Source organism: Thamnophis sirtalis, unplaced genomic scaffold (assembly GCF_051295495.1).
Source record: "Thamnophis sirtalis isolate CommonGarterSnake01/CBP01778 unplaced genomic scaffold, rThaSir2_p1.2 scaffold_2, whole genome shotgun sequence".
Lineage (NCBI taxonomy): Eukaryota > Metazoa > Chordata > Lepidosauria > Squamata > Natricidae > Thamnophis > Thamnophis sirtalis.
In genome coordinates this window covers 26,076,535-26,094,374 of record NW_028261382.1, presented here as the reverse complement: position 1 = coordinate 26,094,374, position 17,840 = coordinate 26,076,535, and the positions used below count along the sequence as shown (strand labels likewise).

Here is a 17,840-nt window from a genome sequence, read left to right as displayed (position 1 = left end):
TGAGTATCTTCCTTCCTTAAATCTCTTTCTCCTCTCTTGTTTCTTCCTCGGCTGCAGTCCCTTCCAGACCTTTGACTCCTGAGAAGTTCTCCATACCCCACGTGTGTACAAAATTTGGGCCTGGGGGTCAGCTGATCAAAGTGCTACCCAACCTTCCCTCCGAAGGCCAGCCAGCCTTGGTCGAGATCCACAGCATGGAGGTGAGTGAGGAGAACCAGCCAGCGAGATGGGCAGCAGCTGCTTAACCTTTAGCTCTACAGGCAGCCTTCGAGTTACGGCCACAGTGGAGCCCAACACTCATGTTGCGAAGGAAAGTATTGGTTAAGTGAGTTTTGCCCCCAATTTAGCACCTTTCTTGCAACAGTTGTTAAGTGGATCATCGCAGTTGTTAAGTGAATCTTAACAAAAGGGGATCGCGTGACCCCAGGAGACTGCGACCGTCGTAAATATGAACCAGTTGCCAGGCATCTTTCATCATGTGAACATGGGAATACTGCAATGGCCGTGTGAAGAACAGTCATAAGTCATGTTCAGTGCCGTTATAATTTTGAACAGTCACTAAATGAACTGTCATAAATCGAGGACTACTTGTGTTCATATATCAAATTTGGGCACCGTCCATCTCACTTAAGTGATTCTGGGCAGTTAATTGTAAAAAAGGTGTAAAAAAAAAGGATACAGTTAAAAATTAGACTGAAAACAGGATGAGGAATAAGTAAAAACAAAGGTTAAGAGATAATTTAAAAGGCCTCAAGGCACCAAATACTCAAAAGTTGCACAGCACTCTTTGAACCCCACATGCTCATCCAGAAGGCCAAGAGAGTGGGCGCCTATCCCACTTTGAGGGGGAGGGTGTTCCATAGGGCAGGGGCAGAGAAGGGTCTCTTCCTAGATCCCACCAGTCAAAATTCTTCAATTGACGGGGTTAAACCTTCCCTGCCTGACTGGGTGGGGCTGATCAGTGTAATAAGGACAAGATGCTCCCCCATAGCTCCCCCATTGCTCAAGATTGGTTGTTGCAAGGCAAAGGTTGTTGGGTTTCACTCTAAGGCTGGTCTAGGGAAGAGGACCAAGGGAGACACAATAGCATCTTCCAATACTTGAGGGGAGAGAGGAGGGAGTCAAGCTATTCTCCAAAGCACTCAAAGGCCAGACAAGGAACAATGGATGGAAACTGAACAAGGAGAGATTCAACCTGGAAATGAGGAATTTTCTGACAATGAGAACAATCAACCCATGGAACAGAAGTTGCCTTCGGAAGTTGTGGGAGCTTCATCACTGGAAGCTTTCAAGAAGTCTCAAGTGATGAAGCTCCCACAACTTCTGAAGGCAACTTCTGTTCCATGGGTTGATTGTTCTCATTGTCAGAAAATTCCTCCTTATTTCCAGGTTGAATCTTTCCTTGTCAGTTTCCATCCATTGTTCCTTGTCTGGTCTTCAGCTGCTCTGGAGAATAGCTTGACCCCCTCCTCTCTGTGGCTATTCTCCACCCTTAAGAAATTCCCTAAGCCTAACCCTTTTTTGCAACCCTTGCTGCCTATCTTCATCCAGGTCATCTTCTCAGCTCTCCACAGAACGTTCTCAAGTTCATAGTTCCTCGCCCTTTACCTTTAAATATTAAGCCCATGGTGACCCATGCCACTGTGTGAGTCAGGAAGGTGAGATCTGTGGCACTCATCTTCAAGACGGCACCTCGCCCAGGGAAGAGGCACCGTCCCAAATGACATTGCTGATCCTTGTCTCTTCACAGATGATCATGCAACACTCTTCGGAGCAAGAGGAGATGAGAGCTTTTCCCGGCCCTCTCACCAAGTAAGTTCCCAAGGCTTTTAAGGAATCGGGTTTGGTGCATTTTGTTCTGGTGTAGTTCACTGATGAACTCTTGATAACGCTCAAAGGCAGAGAAACTTTGGGGCAGGTTATTTGTTTCTGACACTCCAAAGTGATTTCATCCTTGGAGCCTGGTCTTCCCTTCTCTACACTTTCAGCTGTCCTTACGATATCGCAAGTGTTGTGGGATGATGATATTGGTACTGAAAGTCTGTGTCTAAGGGGCAGCCAAATGTTTTGCACATAGAAACTGCAGTGGGTATTGTTTACAGGAGGACGGGCCTGTTCTGACTTAGGCTTCCCAAAAGAATGAAGCCAACTCCGTGTCCCGATAAAACCCTTTTATTTAGGTTAAAGGTAATTCCTCTCCAGCAAAGTCCTGGGTAACAATATTTCAAGACATTTCACAACTACAGACCTTGGAGGCTTGGAGAGCTGCCAGGCCGATGTCTTTCAAACTCCATGCTGTAGCAGCAATTACTTGGCAAGGACTCAGGAACAGATCTTCACCCTAATGAATTGAACTAATTGTCTCCTGCAAACTCCCCTCCCCTTTCTCTCCTTTTTTAAAAAAATAGAATTTATTTCATGAGGCAAGGACTTCCAGCTTACAGACGAAGCGCTCTTTCATTCCTAGGGTGTAACGTCTTGTGATCTTAAGTGTCTCTCTCTTCCTTCTTGCAGAGATGACACCCATAAAGTGGATGTTATTAATTATGCCCAGAATAAGGCCACCCGCTGCTCTCAGAACGATGCTCTGATTGACAAGGAATCGGCTCGGCTTCTCTGGGACTTTGTTGTTCTCCTGTGCAGGCAAAATGGGGTATGTGCTCAAGGCCTCCTTTCCATGTCTTGTATGCCTTTCTGTCAGGATTCTGAGGGACACCCTAATTAAACCATGAGTCTTGAGCCAAGTTTCAAAAGAAATACAGTTATTTATTAGGAGCAACATGTCATGTACCCAAGTAAAGCCAACTCTGACCCCATGTAATTTATGACCCAATTATGACCCTGCCCCCCCCCCCCCGGGAATGTGTCCTAAATCACATTCTCCAACGGGGGCACTTTCATGGGCTGTAGAGATCACGCCCCTCTGGCTGCTGCAGGTAACCTGGGAGACAGGCTTGAGAAAGATATGCGTGGAATGTGCTTCTGTTTGTGTCTGCTGTGCTGCGTCATCAGTTCCCTATCCCTCTTGCCTATGGCAACTTGAGAGCAGGCCAGGGATGCAAGTTGACACCAGTTCCCCACCTTTCAGACCTTCATGCTGGTTATCTCAAAGCTTAGCAGATCCAAATTGGCGATGGGAGAGACTGAGGAGCTGAGCAGCAGCTGGCCCTGGGGAATACACCCATACCCCCCCTCCCCTCCTCCCCAAGCGTCTCCCCAAAGTGTCACCAGTGTTAATGTCTTTAATTTGGCAGGAAGGAAAATGGGAGAATAATCATGTTGACTGTACTTAATGCATATGATATGAGTTGATCCATATTTATTTAATTCATTCTGAGCCTGGTTAGCTTAGCTCTGCCTTGAGAAATGCCTGAATGTTGGCTTGTAATAGCCTTCTGGGTGATTTTTTTTTAGTAGCTAATTTTGTAACTTAATTGAAAGAAAAGGTTCATGACCAAGGACCCTTTCTGCAGCCAACTTGCAATCAATTCATTCCTTGTTAATTATGAAGAATTCTTCACACTTCCTCAGTCTGGTAAGTTCCACATCGGAAACCGAGAAAGGCCGCAGGGATAGAATGGAAAAAGATTGGGCAAATTTTTGCCTCAGGCCAGAAAAGATGCCCTTTAAAGCAGATCCTTCAGCAGACCTGATAATTCATGGTTCATCCTTTATTTTCAAGAAAATAATCATGCTCCTAATATTGCATTGAGTCCCCTTTGGGGAAAAGAGCAGCATATAAATGTAATAATAATAATAAATCCAATCCTTCAGTCTCAAAAGACTATGGTTATTGTGCTGTGGGAAGAGGTCAGAGCTGGAGTGTCCTCGCCAGAGAACGAGGCCTGGGTAGATTAATATGGAGGACAGACTGTTATCCAAGCAGCCGATCCCTCCTCTCCATGTCACTGAAATAGTCCAATGGAACAGCAGAGCCAATACGATGGGTTCCAGCTGCATCGCAGGAGTTATCAGAACGTGGTTGTACACAGTCACGATCTGCTTCCGGGACTCAGGCTCCAGGTTTTGGCTGGAGGTTAACTCCTGAAGCCTTTTCCAGTAGTGGATGTAGCCACAAGGCAGTGGAGATATGTAATTGGAGTTTCCCTTCTCCTAGAAGATGGCTCTGCCGCTTGATCTTCCGTTGGGGCGTAGAGCCCTCTTCCGCCTTCCAAACCGTGGATCATCTTCTCCCGTAACCCTGGAAAGGGGCCCTTACGAGGTGCTCCCAGCCAGGCCAGGTGGACCAAGGTTTTTTAAGGAGGGGTTACTCCTCCATCACTCACCCTTTGTCCTGGCTTGTGACAGGCAGAGCCTGGCTTCCCAAACGTTGGGCCCAGGATGGCGACTCTAATATTAGTATACTGCTTATTGGGTAGGTTGCATGATGGGGAGGGGCACAATTTCTTGGGGTGTTTTCAGGATGAGTCCCACTCAAGGGTATGAGAACCTCGCCAAGGTTTGCTCTGGGGAAGTTTGAAGAAGATGCCTTGGGTTTCATCATTGTGTTACCAAAATGCTTGGAATCATCCCTTGCCTTCTGCCCCGGAGTTTCAGTAGCTTCAGTCACTTGGAACAAAATGTGTTTTCCTGCAGCTCTCTGTTTCTTCTCTGTTATGTCGGACATAACTGAGGTAATGGTTGAGGCTAAAATGTCCTGGACTTTTTATTATACCAGGTTGCTGATTTCAGCAGAAAGGTTCACCTCCTCTCCCTTGATTTGTTAGTGATAGATTCACAGATCTGTGCCCTCTTTTTCCACGGCCACCTCTGAGTTAATGTTTAAGTAGGGTGGACTTTCCACCCTGAAATTAAACTCCCACTGGATGACTGCGGTAGAAAGCCCCAACGTCTCCTGTTTTGCACTCCAGTGGGTTTGATGGGCAAAAGCAAACCCTCCCTAGAGTTTCTGCTTCCCACCCCCCACCCCTCCTTCACTGCCAGTCTGTCCAGGATGTCTGTAGAGATTCACTGTCATCCAGGTCATGGTTGTCCCAAAGGTGCTTTTTTCAGGAGGCAACTGGACTTTCTTTTTTCTTTTGAAGACATTTTGCTTCCCATCCAAGAAGCTTCTTCATCTCTGACTGGATGGTGAGGAATGGAAGGATGTATGTTCCTTGCAGGCAGCTGATCATTTGCATCCTTTTTAGAGGGTCGTTGAAGCACTTGGAGGTTTATCTGTGTCCTTGGGGTCACCTGAGTGGTGCAAATGATTCCTGTAGTCTGCAATTTTTCCTCTGGAGATCTATTCCTACTCCCACACCATTCCAAGTGTGTTCAACCCAAATTGTATATCTACAAGCTAAAATTGCAGACTCCAGGAACCAGGAGCACCACTTCTTCCAAAGAAAAAAACAAGAAAATCCAGTTGCCTCCCGAAAAAGCACCCGTGGGTCTGTCTGGGATGGTTTCTGAACCTTAAGCCACTATAAGGTGTGTGGACTTCAACTCCCAGAATTCCCTTGTTTTAAGAGCATCCCTTTTTATTTGTAGACAGTGGTGGGCACGGATATTGCTGAGCTTCTGCTTCAGGATCATAAGACGGTGTGGCTGCCTGGGAAGTCACCCAATGAAGCCAACCTGATCGATTTCACCAACGAGGCTGTGGAGCACATGCCCGAAGAGAGCGGGGAAGCTCAGCTGTCCTTCCTGACGGACAGCCTCATCGCCACCATCGACAGCCTCGAGAAGGAAACAGAGCGCTTCCGAGAGCTGCTGCTTTATGGACGGAAAAAGGTGCTGTCTCGCTTGGCTTCCTTCCTTCTTGGCTTTTGCAAAACGAGGAGACCTGCAAAAAATTTTTTTTTTTAATGAATATCCTGCATTCTTTTCCCAATAGGATGCTTTGGAATCTGCCATGAAACATGGGCTGTGGGGCCATGCATTACTGCTTGCCAGTAAAATGGACAGCAGGACGCATGCTCGCGTGATGACCAGGTAGGAGATGAGACCTCTGTGTGCCTCTGTTCTCAATCAGGACGGCGCTTTATAAAACCCTTAGTGAGGCCACACCTGGAATACAGCATCCAGTTTTGGTCACCACATTGCAAAAAAGATGTTGAGACTTTGGAAAAAGTTCAGAAAAGAGCAACTAAGATGATCAAAGGCCTGGAGACTAAAACATAGGAAGAACAGTTGCAGGAATTCGGTATGGCTAGTGTAAAGAAAAGAAGGACTAGGGGGGACATTGATAACAGAATTCCAGTATTTGAAAGGCTGCCACAAAGACGAGGGAGTCAAATTATTCTCCAAAGCAACAGAGGGCAGGACAAGAAACAATGGATGGAAAAACTAATCAAGGAGAGAAGCAACCTGGAATTAAGGAGAAACTTCCTAATAGTGAGGACAATGAACCAGTGGGACAGCTTACCACAAGAAGTTGTGGGAGCTCCATCACTGGAGGTTTTTAAGAAGAGACTAAACAGTCTCTTGTCTGAGATGATATAGATTCTCCTGCTTGAGCAAGGGGCTGGACTAAAAGACCTTCAGAGGCCCTTCTAAGCTTCTATTCTGCTCTGTTCTGCTCTATAGAAGATCTTTAGGTGAGATCTGATCAGGAGGCCAATGCAACAACCTCTTTCCTTGCTTTGGGCCTTGCATTGTCTCTCCAAAGAGGAATCAAGGCAGTTTTCCTCCTTGGAATGTTGATTGCTGACCTTTGTACTCTTTTCTTTTTCTTTTTCAACCTGTTTTTATTTCATTCAATACACAGTTAAAATAAAACATATAGAAGTAAAAAAAAATCTGAAAGGACAAATGGAAAAAAACTCCACACAAAACAATCAAAACATTAAAAAGTTGCATTAAAAAAGGATATTTATACATATTATCCCCTCTGGTTGAATACTGATGAATATATTGCTACAACATTAGTTCCCACCCCCTGCGAAATGAGCCCTCCCCAAAATTTGAAAAGACTGAATTTACTATATTTAATTAAGCAACAATTGACGAGAAATGATATTCAGAAACAAACATGAGTATTTGACCCAGGACGATTTATTTATAACTTTTGGGATAATTTGGGATAGATAAGATGCCTGATAAATTTTTGTAGGAGTGGATTACAGTAACAGCCTGTTATCCGAGAGTTTTGAAACTGGAAATTTTGTTTTGTTTCACTAATATTGTTTTCCTGTTAACTGTTTGGTCATTATCCCAAAGGTGCTTTTTCTTCAAGAGGCAACCGGACTGGTTTTTCTTTGATGACGTTTCATTTCTCATCTGAGAAGCTTCTACAGCAGTCTTAGAAGTTTAAAACTTTTTGCAGAGCTGAAGAAACTTCTTGGATGATCTAACAGATTAACAGAATTGGAAGGGACCTTGTAGGCAGGGGTGAAATTTAGCTGGTTCTGGAGAACCAGTAGCAGAAATTTTGAGTTATTTGGAGAACCAGCAAATACCACCTCTGGCTGGCCCCTGGAGTGGGGAGGGAATGGGGATTTTGCAGTATCCTTCCCCTGCCACGCCCACAGAACCTGTAGTAAAAAAATCTGAATTTCACCACTGCTTGTAGGTCATCCGCTCCAACCCCACCCCCCCACCCCAAATCAGGAGACCCTACACCATAACTGACAAATGGCAGTCCAGTCTCTTCTTGGAAGCTTCCAGTGATGAAGCTCCCACAACTTCTGTTCCATTGGTTGATTGTTCTCACTGTCAGGAAATTCCTCCTTATTTCCAGTTTGAATCTCTCCTTGGTCAGTTTCCATCCTTTATTCCTTGTCTGCTTCGGGTGCTTTGGGAAATAGGCTGACCCCCTCCTCTCTGTGGCAGTCCCTCAAGTATTAGAACACTGCTCTCATGTCTCCCCTGGTCCTTCTATTCACTGGACTAGTCATGTCCAGGATGAGAAGCGAAACCTCTTCGAAGAAAACCAAAAAGTCCAGTTGCCTCTTGGAAAAAGCCCCTTTGGGACAACCATGACCTGGATGACTGAGAATCCCCATAGATTGGTCATGAATCTTGAAGAACATATTGCACATAGATTTAGTAGTACTCTCTTCTTTCTAGATTCGCCAACAGTCTCCCGATAAACGACCCGCTACAGACTGTTTACCAGCTGATGTCTGGTAGGATGCCCGCAGCATCGACCGTAAGTGCCAAGAGTTGAGCCCACCCCGTAACTTCCAAGGGTCGGGATTACAGCTTCCATACTTCCAGGGAATTTAGGGACCAATGGTCTCAATATTCGGAGACATGTACCGTATTTTTCTGTCTATAAGATGCCCCCATGTATAGGATGCCCCTCCCACTTTTCTTACCCAAAATTCAGAAATCGATATTTGAAACATTAACTAGAAGACATTTATTTTTGCAGAGTAAGACATGCACTTACTCGCAGCGATATTTATTTCTTTGTTTGTTTTCTGACATTATTATGGGCTCAGAACGCTCCAACAGTGCCGCCCCCTGTCGTGTGTGGGCGCTGGCTACACACAGCATCAGCTGACGTCAGTGACATAAGGCTCCTGAGTGGAGGAAACCTGTTAGCTTGTCTCTGCAATCGGAAATTTCACTCGTGAGGCTAGTTTGCAGAGATAAGGTATCGGCAGTCTCGCAACCGTGGTGTTCTGACCCAACCCCAAATACGACAAAGCCTCTGAAGTTGACTCAAAGATTCCTTTATTAGGAGTGCTGGCAGCCCTGGCAAAAAGTTTCTCTCACACCACAGGCTAACAAGTTTGTCCGGCAGAGAGATGAATAATTTTCTGCCACACCTATTAATCTCTGGCCCCTGTCTTTTATCCCCAGAGCCAGGGTGGGGCTTCACTAGCAGCGGTGGTTCTTCCTTTCCACGAACCGGCCCATAAATTTCCTCTGCTCTCCTCTCCTCTGCCTTCTGTGCTTTGGTGCACAGGCACCGGACCCAGATATTCCTCCTCTTCTTCATCAGTCATTTCCAGACCTGGGGGCTGTTGACTCTTCATTTGAGGGCTGACAGGTGGCCCAGGCTCTGCCCCCCACCCTCTCTCTCTCTGTGACAGCCCCATTCCCTCTCGGAGCTCTCAGGTTGCCTTGATGCTGATTCTGAACACTACACCTCCTCCTCTTTCTCTAGTTCGGCTGCTGGAGGGGCCACCGGCCAACAGGCCACAACACACGGTTCTCCTCTCTTCCACCCTCCACCCCCAGGTCTATAAGCTGCCTCTCCATTTTTAGATCAACATTTTAAAGAAAAAGTATCATACACAGGAAAATACGGTATTTCTGTAGACCACTTCAGCTCTTCTGTGCTCATCCTGGTTGGGATGCATATCCTTTGTGCCCACTCTATGCCAACGTGATGCATTTGGGGGCTTTGCAGATTTGCTGCCTCCTCTCATCTTTCCGTGGCTCACACAGAATGGGTTTCTCCCCCTCTTTTCTTTCAGTGCTGTGGAGATGAGAAGTGGGGGGACTGGAGACCTCACCTGGCAATGGTTCTGTCCAACCTGACCAATAACACAGACGTCGAGTCAAGGACCATTGTCACCATGGGGGACACGCTGGGTAATCCTGCCAGGGCAAAGGGTGTGGCGGTGGGGAGGGGGGTTCAGTGAATCTGGAGTGGGGGGAGTGGTTGCATCAGGATCTTTTTATTATTATTATTTCTTATTTTTAAACAAACAAACATAAACAGACATAAAACATAAAAACCATCCTCCAGTTACATACAGTGTGCCAATTGGTTACAAAATTTTTGTGCTCCCTCACCAGTCTTCACTTACAATTTATATAGAATCTCATATTATCAATCTAGTATATATGCATACAATTATTATCATTATTAAACATTTATATGACTATAACTATTATTATTTCATTGTATGTGTAATATTCTAACAAATTTAAATTATTTTTTATTATGCATTCCATTACATCATCCTGTATCCATCCAATAGTAATACAATCTTATATCTCTTGCCATTTTTAGTATTTGTGTTCTAATTGTTTTCTTGGTAGTTCTTATATGGGCTTCTCTTGGCACCTTGTTTTTCACTGCATATCTTGTAAAGACTCGGAACCCCTTGTCTGTTCCTTCCATCAACTTCCCTTTGGTTATCACCGATGTGTCAGCGTTCCAAATATCATGCAGAATTAAATTAGCATCCAAGGCAAAACTTTCATCAAAGTTCCAATTTAATAAGACAGACATGTTGGTACATCTGTGGAAATCCCAATTCTAACACTTCCTGGGATTTCACCCAGTTGAAAGTTCATGATCTTATCCCCACACCCATAAATCCATCACATGGTCCAATCATCTTCAGCCACGCTGGCATTTCCACCCATCTAGTTCCAGTCAGATGCAGAGGTGCAGAGAGAAAAGATGACCTTGGGCTTCTATAAAAGAATGACAACAACACATTCCACCATTCTACTCTTTCGATCCCCCCCTCCCAATTACTACACTAATGAAACAGCATAGTGAAATAATAGAAAGTGTGGCAGACCAAAGATCCTAAAAGGAACATAATTACAGGCCTGACACGATGCGTTTCCAAGGTGGGGCGTGGGATGGGTATTGTTACGGATGGGTATTGTTACGGCCCAGTTGCCTGGAGACTGAGGTAAATCTGAGGACACTCCCTCTGTTCCTCCTGGTGACTCCCCAGATTAACCTCAGTCTTCGGCCTAACAGGAGCTATCCAGTGACTCCGAGTTTTTCATCATCGCTTGGTAAATATTCTCAGTTTTTCCATCTATTTTTCCTATAATTTATATCTATAAATTCTATAATTTCTTGCATAATCATCTGCAAAGTCACTTCCGTTTCTTTTTCATGTTGGAACATCATCTGTATTGGTCTTTTCATGCAGATAGTAATCACTGCCACTATATAAAATCCAAGGCTTTTTTATTAAGTTCCAAACAAGTTCACTGCAATCTTCTCTCTTTCAAGTCAAACTTTCTTTTCACTCCAGTCCAGCTACTGATAGTTCCCCGGAGGAGCACCTGTATAAACAAACCGTGCTCATCCCGCTATCATTTTCAATAAAAAGCTCAGAGACCTTAAAATGTAGATCAAATGCTCAAAGGGAAAGAAGAAAAACAATGTTTCCAAGCCTCTAGGCCTCTAAGTGGCAGTGTTACTTCTTTTCCTCTGCTTTTACTTCCCTCTTTATACTCCAAAGTTAAGGGTGGGGGAATTCTTAAAAAGAAAATGCAATAGAGTGTTGAAAAAAGAAAAAGAAAGTCTTAAGTATTGAAAAAAGAGAAATATAAGAAAAAAAAACCCAGTCCAGTTTAAAAAGTAAGAAGCATTTGTAAAAATTTCATCAATAAAAAGATTAAAGAAAAATAGCACACTAAGTTTGACTCAGGCTTAATCTTGCTCCTTAACCTCTTCAATTTTAACTTTACTTTTGATATTTTTGGATGTTCTCTTTTTTAATAATAAAATTTATCTCACCAATTCGACACACTTTTTCTCCTGCTTTCCTTCCGTTCTGGAGTTGTTCCAACTTTCAGCAGCTTTATTGGCTGCTTCTCTGTCGCTGGAAAAAAGGGTTTCTCCTGGATCTACCAGGGACTTTGCGATGTCCCTGGGATCAGCAGGATGTGCCCTTCTCTATCACCGTCTCTGCGGGACGGTTTAGGTCCAAAAGGACCGTCCAGCGGCAGGGATATCGCCGGTAATCTTGGAACATGTACACACACACACACAGCCATTTGTGTGTGTGTGTATGTATGTATTTATGTATTTATGTATGTATGTGTATATAGATTGACGCCCATCATGTTTAGCCATCACCAACTCCTTCATAGAGGCATTCAGGGCTTTGTAGAAATAAAAGTTAAAACACAAAAGCTGAATATAAAAATTTAAAGTTGGGGCAGGGGTACTTAAAATGTGACGTTAAATATGACTTAAAACAGGGTCTCCAACCTTGGCCACTTTAAGACTTGTGGACTTCAACTTCCAGAATTCCTCAACCAGCAAGGTCCACAAGTCTTAAAGTGGGCAAGGTTGGCAGCTTTCTGGCTGAGGAATTCTGGGAGTTGAGGTCCACAAGTCTTGGAAGTGGGCAAGGTTGTAGAGCCCTTAAAAGGCAAGGGGGGGGGGCTTTCAGGAGGACAGAGCAAGGCCTTGAGGTAATTTCGGTGGGGCTGCAAAGAATGCGCTTAGCAAGGATCAAGTGACCCCTGTAGGTTTTTTAGAATAATCTTTTCTGGTTTTTTTTTTAATATGCAGGCAGTCCTCGACTTACAACGGTTCCTTTAGGAACCATTCAAAGTTACAACGGCTCTGAAAAATGTGTCCTAGAGACGCGTGCCATAGGTTTGCCTCATGGGTATAAGGTCTCCTGCTTGGGCAGGGGTTGGACCAGAAGACTTCCAAGGTCTCTTCCAACTCTGTTAGCCTGTATTCTCTACTTTGCCTTTGCAAAAACAGATAACTTAGACATTTCCAAAGATCCTTAATATTTAGAATAGTATGGCTTTTCCAATTTCTTAGAATAATTCTTTTAGCCACTCCTCCCTCTGGACATGGCTGGTAGAACCGTGATGCCCGAAAGACGATCATATTCCAGAGTTTCCAGATTCAGTGTAACTTTTATATTGTTAACCTTAAGGGATTTCTCCATAAATCTTATTTATAGTACGTTCTATATGTGTGTATAAAAAGTTACCATTTACCGTTCAGAAGAGGCAGTTTCTTCTAAAAGATGGGACCAGTAACACTAAGGAAGCCCATCATAGAATCTGGGAGCAAATCTGGAATAAGCTTGTTTTTTTTAAGTAAGGAAGGTGACACTAAATAGTAAGAAAAATTCCTGATGCATTTCTGAGAGACGGTCAAATCTCAGCCAGTTTGACTGAAAGATGCTCAAGGCAGGTGTGAGAAGACCCATTCTGTACCATATGAGCCACGGTGGCACAGTGGTTAGAATGCAGTACTGCAGGCTCCTTCTGCTGACTGCCGGCTGCCTGAATTTTGACAGTTTGAATCTCACCAGGCTCAAGGTTGACTCAGCCTTCTGTCCTTCCGAGATGGGTCAAAGGAGGACCCAGATTGTTGGGGGCAAGAAGCTGACTCTGTAAACACTTAGAGAGGGCTGTGAAGCACTGTGAAGCGGTATATAAAGGCTATTGCTATCCTTCCCGTCCTGGTGGTCCTGTCTATATCAATCAAGCCTTTGAGGTTGTAAACCCCTAGAAGGGGGGTGGGATTCAGGGATGCTCCCAGTGGGACCTGTTTCCTGAGAGGATTCCCTGTTTGTCTTTGGTTGCAGCTTCCAAAGGCCTCTTGGATGCTGCCCACTTCTGCTACCTGATGGCCCAAGAGAGTTTTGGCGTCTACACCAAGAAGACCACCAAGCTGGTGCTGATCGGTGCAAACCACAGGTGTGTGGAGACCCTTCCAGTTTTCTCCCTCGGGATCGAACTCCCCCCTTGGTTCCTTCCACTTCTCTCACTACAGCGCCTCAGTGGCTTAGTGGTTAGAGTGCAGTACTGCAGGCTCCTTCTGACTGCCGGCTGCCTGCATTTTGGCAGTTCAAATCTCACCAGGCTCCAGGTTGACTCAGCCTTCCATCCTTCCGAGGTGGGAAAAATGAGGACCCAGATTGTTGGGGGCAAATGGCTGACTCTGTAAACCGCTTAGAGAGGGCCAGAAAGTACTATGAAGCGGTATATAACTCTAAGGGCTATTGCTACAGACCTGGGACGCTGCTTCTCCAGAGGAGCCCAGGCGCTTGTTGGCCACCTTGGCCAGACGTTGCTGCCCTGCAGTTCCTGCAGTTCCATTTGTATCTCAGGTATTTGCACCACGCAGCCTCGTTTGCGTGGCAGAGATGCAGAGGGCTTGGTGCAGCTCTGGGTGTTCTCTCCCACTGCTGTATAGAGAGGCTGGCACATCAAAAGCAGCTCTGTTGATAGGCACGGAACGGGATACATGTCACTGGGGCTTGCCAAGCCTTCAGCAGGGTGCGCTTTCATGTTTTAATTAGGAATTCCAGCAAAGGACTCCGGGGCCTCTGTTGTAAACTTATGAAAGGAGGGTTGCTTGCTCCCCCACCCCCAAGTCCTTTGAGGGGCAAAGCTAAACCCACTCCCTTCTTTTCAACGGCTCCAGACAGACTCACAGTGCTGCTTCAGAAGCTGTTATGGGCCATTGAAGAAGGGCACCGTTCTCTCTTTTCCCACTCTTAGCTTGCCTTTTCTGAAGTTTGCCAGCAATGAGGCCATTCAGCGGACAGAGACCTACGAGTACGCGCAGTCCCTGGGGACTCAGCCATGCTGCCTGCCCAACTTCCAGGTTTGCATCCCTTCCTTCCTTCCTTCCTTCCTTCCTTCCTTCCTTCCTTCCTTCCTTCCTTCCTTCCTTCCTTCTTTCCTTCTTCCCTCCCTCCCTCCTGCCTTCTTCTTCCCCCCTCCTTCTTTCTTTCTTTCTTTCTTTCTTTCTTTCTTTCTTTCTTTCTTTCTTTCTTTCTTTCTTTCTTTCTTTCTTTCTTTTTACAAGTTCCTTATTTTAACATTGAAACGAGTTACAACATTGTTCAAAATACAACTTTAAAATATAACTTGTTTGCTTGCTACAAGGGAGGGGGAAGATCAATTACTATTTCCTCCGGAGTGGCCAGAAAATCTTTAGTTGACTGCAGACAATCATAGTCCCTTGACATGAAAGGTGGTTTTGTAGGCTGCTTGCAAATCTATTGGGCCCGTGTAAGTCCAGCCTCTCCTCCTCATTCAAGAAAGTAAAGACTCTTGAAGCCTTAGCATTTCAAAAGGAACCTTTTATTGAACTGGAGTGATAGCAAGACGAAAGAAAAGCAGACTCTGAATTCCCTCAGGCAAGTTAGGATAGAGGAAGTAGGAACCCCTCCCTTCAGTTCAGTGTGGATTGAGCCAATCCGCAGATGTGGAGGTGTTTCTGTAACGCCTGTCCTGAGAACTTGATAAGGAAACTTTCTAGGGGTCATCTTCTGCCAGCTTTCACGCCATACAACCCACGTGGCCCCTCCCTCCCTTTTCATTCCCCAAAAGGTGAGAAAATCTCAGAGCACCTAGGTGCCAGGATAAAGGTTATAAATCAGTAGGGTATGGGCTGTGAAAGGGATAGGGAAGAAAGTACTGTATTTTTCAGACTATAAGACGCACCGGAGTATAAGACGCACCATGATTTTGAAGAGGTAAATTAAAAAAAAAGTTTTTGCACTCTGCAGGCCTCCCAAACCCTTTGTATGCCTTGTTTTTTGCAAAAAAAAAAAAAAAAAAAAGAGGGGGGCATGCAGAGCTTTGGGACGCTTGTAGAGTGCTCCTAGGGGATTGAGGGGGGCAAAAATGAGCAAAAAATGTTTTTGCCCTCTCCAGCCCCCACAAGCACTTTGCAAACCTCCCAAACCCTCTGCACGTCCATTTTTGCAAAGGGGGCGGGGTTTTGGTAGGCCAAAAATGCTGTATTCAGTGTATAAGACGCACCTAGATTTTCACCCTCTTTTTTGGGGGGGAAGGTGCTTCTTCTACTCTGAAAAATACGCTAATAAATTAAATAATATATCAGTGCCTCGTATCAGGTTTTTTTTGCACAATCTTTAATTCTTAGGGTGACAGAAGAGGAAAATGATTAACTATATGACATGGGAGTAAATGTAATTACAGGTAGGTCTCGACCTACGACCACAATGGAGCCCAACAATTCCTTCGTTAAGTGAGTTTTTCCCCATTTTAAACACCTTTGCTGCCACTGTTGTTAAGTGAACCCCTGCAGCTGATAAGTTAGTAACCTGTTCGTTAAGGGACTCTGGTTTCCCCCATTGACTTGCTGGTCAGAAGGTCGCAAAAGGGGATTGCATGACCGTCATAAATATGAAGCATTTGAATTTTGATCACATGACCATGGGGATGCTGGAAAGGTCGTAACTGTCGAAAATAGTCACAAGTCCCTTTTTTCAGTGAAGTTTTTACTTTGAACATTCACTAAATGAACTGTCATAAGTGGGGGACTGCCTGTAATTACCGCTAAGGAAATGGAAGCGGAAGGCAATGGAGGCTGGCCTTTGATCTGACCCCGTCCTCGGTTGGTATTAACCAGCGTCTCAAAACCTCCTCTGCATTCTCAGGTGTTCAAGTTCCTCTATGCCTGCCGGCTGGCTGAGATGGGGCTCATCGCACAAGCCTTCCACTACTGCGAAGTCATTTCCAAGGCCATCCTTACAAACCCCGGCTGCTATTCGCCGGTTCTTATCAGCCAGGTGATCCAGGTAAGCTAACTCTCCAGCAAGACGGATGACTCACTTGAACCGTCAGGGGAGGGGGAAGCCAGGGACCCCTGTCCTTTTTCTGGGACTCCGGAGCTTGGCAGCTATTTCAGATCACAGCACCCATTTTTCCTGTATACCATCCCTTTTCCCAACCTTCGCTAACTTCGAGCCCTCCAAATATGTAGCGTCACAATTCCTTGGACCGCAGACAATGTCAGGTTATCAGAGTTGGAAGGGACCTTGTAGGTCATCTAGTCCAACCTCCCCACCCCACCCACCACCCAAGGAGGAGACCCCTCACCATTTCTGTCAGATGGCAGCCCAGTCTCTCCTTGGAAGCCTCCAGTGATGAAGCTCCCACAACTTCTGTTCCACTGGTTGATTCTTCCACTGTCAGAAAGTTCCTCCTTATTTCCTGGCTGAATCTCTCCTTGTTCAGTTCCCATCCATTGTTCCTTGTCTGGCCTTCAAAGATGCCTTGGAAAACAGCTTGACCCCCTCCTCTCTGTGGTAGCCCCTCAAATATTGGATGATGCTTCCCTGTCTCCCCTGGTCCTTCTCTTCCCTAGACCATCCATGCCCAGTTCCTGCAACCGTTCATTGTATGTTTGAGCTAATCATCCTGGTTGCTCTTCTCTGTGCTCTTTCCAGAGTCTCAACCTCTTTTTTGTAGTGTGGGGACCAAAACCGGATGCAGGATTCTAGGTCTTCCTGGTCTTCCTAAGGCCTGATATGCCTTTAATTCCTCATTCTTCATTTTACAGATTTCCTCTCAATTGCGGCTCTTTGACCCTCAGATAAAGGAGAAGCCTGAGCAGGAATTATTTATTGAGCCCAACTGGCTCATTCATCTTCGACACTTAGACGAGCAGATTAAGGTGAGTTTCACCTCCTTTGCAGCAGGTGGATGCTGTTGGGTCCAGCTCCATTCCAGGCTCCCTCTGAGGCGTAGAGATGCCGCTGAGGATAAGTTATCCGGGTTCCTAACTTATCAACTGCAGGGATTCACTTAACTGCGGAGGCAAGAAAGGTTGTAAAATGGAGCAAAACTCACCTAACAACAGAAATTCTGGGCTCAATTATGGTCGTAAGTTGAGAATTCCCTGGACTGATTTTCAAGGCTTCTAAGTGGGAGAGTTCAGGCGGAAGGCAAGACCAGTGAGGTCTCCACGGAGGCTGATGAAATTTGGGATCATTCCGCAGGGTGATTTAACCATAAAAACCTCCAGTGATGGAGCTCCCAGAACCTCTGGAGGAGAACCATTCCACTGGTTAATTGTCCTCACTGTTGGGAAGTTTCTCCTTAGTTCCAGGTTGCTTCTCTCCCTGATTGGTTTCCATCCATTGTTTCTTGTCCTATACCCTCAGGTGCTTTGCAAAACAAGTTGATACCCCCCCCTTCTTTGTGGCAGCCCCTGAAATATCGGAATACTTATATCATGTCCCCACCCCCCTAATTCTTCTTTTCTCTAGACTAGCCAGACCCAAATCCTGCAGAAGCTCTTCCTATGTTTTAGTCTCGAAGCCTTTGGTCATCTTAGTTGCTCTTCTCTGAATTTTTTCCAAGACCTTTTTCCAGGAATAAAGAGCTTAGGCCAGCTAGACTGTTCCCCCCCCCCCCCAAGGTGGAAATCTGCTACAAATCCC

The 17,840-nt window shown here is 45.3% G+C and overlaps 1 protein-coding gene across 4 annotated transcripts in view; it reads left to right on the top strand.

Annotated features, from left to right (window-relative positions):
- Positions 1 to 17,840, top strand: part of SEC16A (SEC16 homolog A, endoplasmic reticulum export factor) — a 55,063-nt gene that overhangs the window by 20,865 nt on the left and 16,358 nt on the right. For all 4 annotated transcript variants that reach the window (XM_087704506.1, XM_087704504.1, XM_087704505.1 and 1 more), the window contains 11 exons: positions 58 to 200; positions 1,751 to 1,812; positions 2,515 to 2,653; positions 5,494 to 5,736; positions 5,840 to 5,937; positions 8,014 to 8,095; positions 9,375 to 9,492; positions 13,221 to 13,332; positions 14,140 to 14,245; positions 16,053 to 16,193; positions 16,958 to 17,071. In XM_087704506.1, the coding sequence (XP_087560632.1) occupies positions 58 to 200; positions 1,751 to 1,812; positions 2,515 to 2,653; positions 5,494 to 5,736; positions 5,840 to 5,937; positions 8,014 to 8,095; positions 9,375 to 9,492; positions 13,221 to 13,332; positions 14,140 to 14,245; positions 16,053 to 16,193; positions 16,958 to 17,071 (1,358 nt within the window). The remainder of the gene's footprint in view (positions 1 to 57; positions 201 to 1,750; positions 1,813 to 2,514; positions 2,654 to 5,493; positions 5,737 to 5,839; positions 5,938 to 8,013; positions 8,096 to 9,374; positions 9,493 to 13,220; positions 13,333 to 14,139; positions 14,246 to 16,052; positions 16,194 to 16,957; positions 17,072 to 17,840) is intronic.